This window comes from Vigna umbellata, chromosome 5 (genome assembly GCF_029865625.1).
Source record: "Vigna umbellata cultivar VRB3 chromosome 5, Vumbellata_1.0, whole genome shotgun sequence".
In the NCBI taxonomy this organism is placed as follows: domain Eukaryota; kingdom Viridiplantae; phylum Streptophyta; class Magnoliopsida; order Fabales; family Fabaceae; genus Vigna; species Vigna umbellata.
In genome coordinates, this window is record NC_142169.1 from 67,089,632 (window position 1) to 67,097,425 (window position 7,794).

Here is a 7,794-nt window from a genome sequence, read left to right on the forward strand (position 1 = left end):
ATCATACATATTATAAGTAAAGAAAACTCATATTACATATAATCAATTCAAATATCAATCGTGTAAAACTATTATTTTAAATAATTCTTTACACAACAATTTATAACATTCTACAAACACACATATTACAACTCATTATATAGTCATAAATTTAAATTTAAAATTAACCACTACACTTTTAGGTATTTTCTAGGCTTTTATACAATTGTTTACTCATTTTTAACAAATTAACAATATAACTTAAATTAAATTTATTATTTTTTCCCTTTTCCAAATCAATTAAAATTACTTCCATTTTTTTTATTTATCTTTCCCCTTAAACCAATTCCATTTTTACCATAATTAATTTTATTTTATCATGTCAATTGAATCTATTTCAAATTTTCATCTCATTTTCCCTTTTTTTTTTTCATCCATGTATTATCCTTTTCTATGTTTTTCTCTTCTTCTTTTTCTACTCTTTCCGTGAGATATATGAATAATAAAAAAAAATGTGAAAAAAATTTACCAAAACATCTTTAAAACACTTTATAAGACTAATCTTTAATCTCTCTTAACGAATAGACCATATTCACCCAAAGATAACAAAATAATTGGATGAAATATTTTTGTTAAAGGTTTAATTATAAATTCCCCTTTTAAAGTTACAAATTTATTTTTTCTAAAATTGTATACTAACTTTTTTTCTTTATATATTATTATATTTTAGTTCATATCATTCTGATATTTTTTTTAATTCCTAGGTTTAAAATGTGATAAAAATTATTAGCAAAATAAAAAATATTTAAAAAGTAGAAACTAACAATAATTTTAATCGTAGATATGAATTACCAATTTAATCTTTCATAAATAAGATAAGCCTTTATCGTATAGCCATTGCCTCTGATTCTAAAAGGGCCCTTCTCTTTTTCGGAAACCTCCTTCTCTCTAGCACAGTTTTCTTAAAATTACTTTCCAAGCAGGTTCCCAAATTCTGAAATCAAGGGTTTTTGAAATTCAATTATCACATTCTTATACCTATAACTACACACTTGCCGTTCAATTAATCTCATTTCTGTGTTTACCTACTCTCTTCTCTCAACTGCTAAGCTTTGCCATGGCTACCGAAAAAGTCAAACCCATTGGCATTGACTTGGGCACAACCTACAGCTGCGTAGCAGTGTGGCAAGACAGCCGTGTCCAAGTCATTTCCAACGACCAAGGCAACCGCACTACCCCTTCCTACGTTGCCTTCACCGACACTCAGAGGTTGTTGGGCGATGATGCCATGAATCAGCGATTCAAGAACCCTCACAACACTGTCTTCGATGCCAAACGTTTGATCGGTCGCAGATTCTCCGACATGTCTGTTCAGCAAGACATGAAGCTCTGGCCCTTTAAGGTTGTCGCTGGGACCAGAGACAAACCAATGATTGCGATCACCTACAAAGGCGAAGAGAAGCACCTTGCAGCAGAAGAGATATCTTCCATGGTGCTGTTTAAGATGAAGGAGGTCGCGGAATCCTATTTGGGTCACGCAGTAAGGGATGCAGTTATCACTGTCCCTGCTTACTTCAGCAACGCGCAGAGACAAGCTACAAAGGATGCTGGGAAAATCGCTGGTTTGAATGTGTTGAGGATCATCAACGAGCCAACCGCAGCTGCCATTGCTTATGGATTGGACAGGAAAGGATTCAGAGAGGGTGATCAGAACGTCCTTGTGTTTGATCTCGGAGGTGGAACATTCGATGTTTCCTTGGTGACAATTGATGAAGGGATGTTTAAGGTTAAGGCCACGGTGGGAGATACTCATTTGGGTGGTGTGGATTTTGATAACAAATTGGTGAACCATCTTGTGAATGTGTTTAGAGAGAAATACGGGAAGGATATCAGTGGGAACGCGAAATCTTTGGTAAGATTAAGGTCAGCATGCGAGAAAGCTAAGAGGATTCTGTCTTCGACTTCCCAGACCATTATAGAGCTTGATTCTTTATATGAAGGGATTGATCTATATGCCTCTGTTACGAGGGCCTTGTTCGAGGAACTGAACAAAGACTTGTTCATTAAGTGTAAGGAGACAGTGGAAAAGTGCCTGGTTGAGGCCAAGGTTGACAAGAGCCAAGTTCATGAGATCGTTCTCGTCGGTGGGTCCACTAGAATTCCAAAGGTACAGCAACTTCTGAAGGACATGTTCAGCGTCAACGGTAACATCAAAGAGCTTTGCAAAAGCATCAACCCTGACGAGGCCGTGGCGTACGGTGCTGCAGTTCAGGCAGCAATTTTGAGCGGTGAAGGAGATAAAAAGGTGGAGGAGTTGTTGTTATTGGACGTGATGCCAATTAGTCTCGGAATTGAGGGTGCTGGTGGTGCCATGTTAGTGTTGATCCCCAAGAACACCGTGATCCCCACCAAGAAGGAGAGGGTTTGTTCGACCTGGTACGACAATCAGAAAAGCCTCACGGTCAAAGTGTTTGAGGGAGAACGAGGCATGGTAAAAGACAACTTCTTTCTCGGCAAGTTTGTCCTCCATGGGTTCGAGCCATCGCTAAAGGGAGTCCCACAAATCAACGTTAGCTTTGACGTGGACGCAGATGGCTTTGTGGAGGTGACGGCGGAAGATAAAGCCACGGGTCTAAAGAAGAAGATAGTGATCAATAACAAGCAAGGAAGGTTGAACCCGGAAGAGATCAGAAAAATGGTGAGGGATTCAAAGAAGTATAGGGCAGAGGATGAGGTGGGGAAGAGGAAGATGAAGGCAAAGAACGCACTTGAGAATTTCGCTTATGAAATGAGGGAGAGAGCGAGAAGGATCGAAGAGGCAGTGGAAGAAACCATAGAGTGGCTAGAGAATAACCAATTAGCAGAGATAGAGGAGTTTGAGTACAAGAAGCAGGAGTTAGGAAGGTATCTAAAAGATGATCCCAATCCGAATAATACCTCAAATTCTGAGGTTAAGGTTCCTATATGGTGTACGTGGAGATGTCCACCCAGTGGGTGGGTTTGTCTGAACACGGATGGGTCGGTGTTTGAGAACCATCGAACAGGGTGTAGCAGAGGTGCGTGCGGGGGTCTAGTTCGAGATTCCGCAGGATGTTTTCTAGGTGGTTTCGGTGTTAATTTGGGGCCCACATCAGTGAAGTTAGCGGAGTTGTGGGGGGTTGTTCACGGTCTGAAGTTAGCGTGGGATCTTGGTTGTAAGAAGGTGAAGGTGGATATTGATTCGAGCCATGCTCTTGGTCTCGTTAGGCACTGTCCAGTGGGTAACGACCCAGCGTTTGCGGTGGTTCAGGAGATCAATGAGCTTGTTCGGAAGGATTGGTTGGTGGAGTTCTCACACGTGTTTAGAGAATCTAATCGTGCGGCTGATCGCTTGGCGCACTTGGGACACTCTCACTCTTTGCAATCGGGTGGGAAGCGATTTTCGGACCCTCCATCTGCCATTGTTGATATTCTTCGAGATGACTTGGCAGGTCTTGCAAAGCAACGCGGCGTTCCTTAGTGCGGTTTATCTGTATTTACTCATCCATGGTTATAAGTTTTTTTTTTTAAAAAAACTTTTCTGCTTTTATGATGAGGCCACTGTGCTTGTAATCATTTGTCCATTAACTATAAATTAAGCATATAATTATGAGTACAGATATACCATATCACACTCAACAAAACTTTCTCAAAATATAAATTTGGTCAAAATTTCTATAAATGTTATTTTAAATAAAAATACATAATTTAGGTAATTCAAAATATGTTTTAGCTCGACCTATTTAAAACATAAAAAATCATTATTAATAAGTATTGTTTTATTAAATTTATTTTAACGGATTAAAAATTTATTTAATATTAGTGACTCTATACCTCGCTTAGATTTTAGATTGATCTATTTCAGCACGTAATATTGTTCACAGTTTTTGAAAAGTACGATGTTTTGACAAAGTAGATCGGTTCGGGAAAATATTTATTTATAAAAAAGACTTCCTTGTTCTAGGAAGGCTTTTAAAAATTTGTTTAGAAGATAAGTAAGAGTATAAAGAGTTGTTTAATTATTGATACTTTTTTATTGAAATTAAGGTCAGTTCGGTTTAGTTAAGTGTAATTTAATATTAGTTTGTCAAAAATAAGCATGGTCGAATTGATTTATCAATTGAGAATGAGTTAATTTATAACTTGAAAATGAGTTAAATTTTATTAAGACGGTTCCATTTTTATCTTCAATAATTTTATTATATACTTATAATTTATAAAAATAACTTTATATTTTTTTTCTCGAACTTCATCGAATTTCAAAATTTGACTTAAAAAAATGAAAAATTCTTTATCGAATTCTGAAATTCAATAAAAAAAATAAAAAGTCCTTTATTGAATTTCAAAATTCAATGAGAAAAAAATCCTTCATCGGATTTCGATATTTGGTAAAACATAAAAAATAGAGTGAAGGGGTCTTTGAATTATAAGGACACTTTTGGAATTTAAAAAAAATTGAAGGTGTAGGATGAAATTATTAGAATGCATGGTGAAATAGTTTTATCGTGACCCATTATCGGGTTGAAAGGCTGGTCCATCATTTTTTTTGTCATCGAAAATCTATCATCACATGGAAACAAATTGGAATTTTTGACTTCTTACATGAAAATGGGTTGATGTCAAGGTGAATGAGACAATAAAGGAAGAGAGGGAAATAAAGGACACGAGAATTTAAAGTGGTTCAACTTATAAATGTTTGAGTATTATACGTCTACGTCTATGTTACGCTAGAAAGTATATTTAGTTTGATGTTTTCAAGTTTTACATACAGTTGCTTATATAACTAAACAAAGAACAACATCTCACAATACTAAGCGATGTGAGATTAAATTGAGCTCCGCAATATTAATAATTCTTCTACTTGGAGTCTGATTTACATTATCACCTAATGTAGTTGCCTTCGTCATCAATTATTCTTGGAGGTCATTTGAGACAATACTAAGCCTCAACATATCAACTGGATTCCTTGCATGTGAAATCTTCGACCAAGACAAGTCTCCATCATTTACAGAGTTTTTGATAAAGTTATACTTCAATTCAACATGCTTGCATCTAAAATGAAAAATGGATTTTTTGTAAGATATATAGCACTTTGACTATCATTGAATAATTGAGGGTCATCAGATTTTAAACACAAAAAAGACATCAAATTTATTCTTAAGAAAGTAGACTCATACCTTTCTTGTAGAATCATCAATGAAAGTTACATAATATTGTGAAAACTAAGAGATTTCAGAGGAGTTGCCCAAAACATTTGTATGCACCAATTATAATCTTTCAACTTTAGACATCTTGCCTATTTTGGAGAAACTAACTTTTTCCGCTTTCCAAAGATACAAATTCATAAGACCCAACGTCAAGTTAGCTTTTGAGATCATGAGTTTCATTTCTTTTTCTCTCATATGCTCAAGCCTTTGACGCCACAAGGAGGAACTATTGTCAACTTCTGCAATGAATATCATATCGTAATCTACAATCATGTAAAGAGATTTTGCTTCTTTCCACGAGCAACAACAAGATTGTCTTTCATTACCTTCCAATGTCCATCTCCAAAAGTGGTGTTATGTTCCTCATCATCCAACTGTCCTATAAATATTAAGTTTCTCTTTTCTGATGTAGACAGACAGAATTTAATGCAGTTCAACGTACAAATGTCTACATCCAAACTACACTAAGAAGTATATTTATTTTGGTGTATCTTTCAAGTTTTACATAGAGTTAGTTATAGTAAAACAAAGAAAAACATCTTACAATACTGAGTAATATAAGACTAAATTAAGCTTTACAATACTAACATAAACGAACTGTCTTTCGAGTTGTTTCAGATCTTAATCAAGATATATAAGATCTTGGTCGAACTTTATAAATCTTGGTTGGAGAGATTATGTTAATTAAATTTTTTTTAATGAAGTGAGATCACTGTATTAACAAGTTTGATTGATTCAAATCTTGGATTGAAAATATTTTCCCAATATTTTCTTTTTGGGACTGCCAAACTAACTTTTCTTCTATCTCTAATTAAAATTTCTTATAAAATTAAGAAAATATAACCATTTGTTGTTGAAAATATGATTACTGTGATAATTACAAAGTGACGCAACAACTATTATATAATATATATTGAATTCTATTAAAAAAAATCTGTCGAATTTTAATTAAGAAATTAAGGTTTTTTTCTTGAACCGGACATGTGTCAGGCCGAAAATAATTTCCTTCAACAGGCCGAAAATAATTTCTTTTCAAGAATCAGTTTTCAAATAATTTAATCTTGAATCCAACGCATTAACCATTTAATATAAAATTGTACAGTTTATAAAAGTAAACGTATAATTAGATCTATTGAAAAATAAACTCATGATATTTAGTTTAGAGGTTTTATTACAAAATATATTAAAAAAAGTTTATTTTATCATAATTGTTAAACATATATGGTCTTAAATGTGCTTTCAGCTTTTCAGATTTGAACAGAAAGTTTAGACAAAAAGAAGATGAGAGGAGCTTTCCTTGGCCAATGAGTGTTGACTCCTTAGGTAAGAAGCAGACATTATTTTTAATTTTATCTTTGCAATCCGTACTGCAATTTGTAGGGTCTCCTTAGCTAAGAAGTAGGTAAGGCTTCGCAAATCGGATTCAGCTTTATCTTCAAATAATTAACCAATTAAATTCAAGGGAATAAGGTGCTCATGATTCTAAGTATAACTTTGACCTACTCCTTGTCTCCTCATACTTCATGGTTTTGGTTACTTAAGGCATTTTACCTTTTGTTTGAACTATATTAAGTTAGAAATGAAAAAAAAAAATGAAAATAAGGTTATATATATATAATATTCAGAAAAGGTAAATAAATTTGAATGAAAATTTTACAATAAATATGATTAAAATGATTTTACTTTCTATTTATATTTTTATATTAATAATATCATATTTTATTTTATTATAAAGAAAACTAAAGACATAATTGATTATGATGAAATGGAACATTATGTGTTATTATAGTATAATTTACAATAACTCCTTTTCGCATGTAACATCTTTAAATTATTTTATTTTATTTTTACTTTAATTATTTATTTTATTATAATATTAAAAACATATATTGATAAAATATTAATAATTAATAAACATATATATATATATATATATATTTGGTTATGTAATATAAATGTTTTAAAAAATATTATATGTGTAACATAATCGATCATATTTTGTGAATTAATTTGTTATTATTTAAAACATAATTAATTATGTATTGATTTGGGAAATCTTTTCAATATTGCAAGAGTTTAACGTTAAAACATTTTATTTTTCATATTTTATTACTTTTATGAATTTTTTCAATAATGCTTATGTCTTCAATATTATATGCCTTGATCCAAACAAATATAAGTTTAGGTATTGGACATCCTTTTGACTATATAAATAACATGAGCAAATAATGTGTGAAAGAAGAATATTCATATGAGAAATTAAATTTATTGTCAACCGTAAAGGGATTTCAATGGAGCTATCTGAACTATATACTAATGCATTTGTAATTTTATCATTTCAAATTTTTGTTAATGGTCTAGACTTTTATTTGTGGTCTTATTCTAAATTTTGATTTGCCTCGAGGTAGATTTTTTTGGTTATTTCTTCCTTTATTTTATTTATCAAAGAACTTGAAGTCATCACGACTTCTCTAAATTAAGATTTGAAACCAAAAATTTCTGATGTGGAAGATCATACAAAGTTACAATCACATAGCATAATGTAGGTCAATGTACAATTATATCGTCTACTTCCACACTACACGAGGAA

The 7,794-nt window shown here is 32.6% G+C and overlaps 1 protein-coding gene across 1 annotated transcript; it reads left to right on the forward strand.

The window, feature by feature from the left end:
* Nucleotides 1-812: 812 nt before the first annotated feature.
* On the forward strand, nucleotides 813-3,613 carry LOC124825918 (heat shock 70 kDa protein-like). Its single transcript, XM_047298662.2, has one exon. It carries the CDS (start codon nucleotides 1,097-1,099, stop codon nucleotides 3,476-3,478), a length of 2,382 nt encoding a protein of 793 aa, XP_047154618.1. The 5' UTR covers nucleotides 813-1,096; the 3' UTR covers nucleotides 3,479-3,613.
* Nucleotides 3,614-7,794: the final 4,181 nt, after the last annotated feature.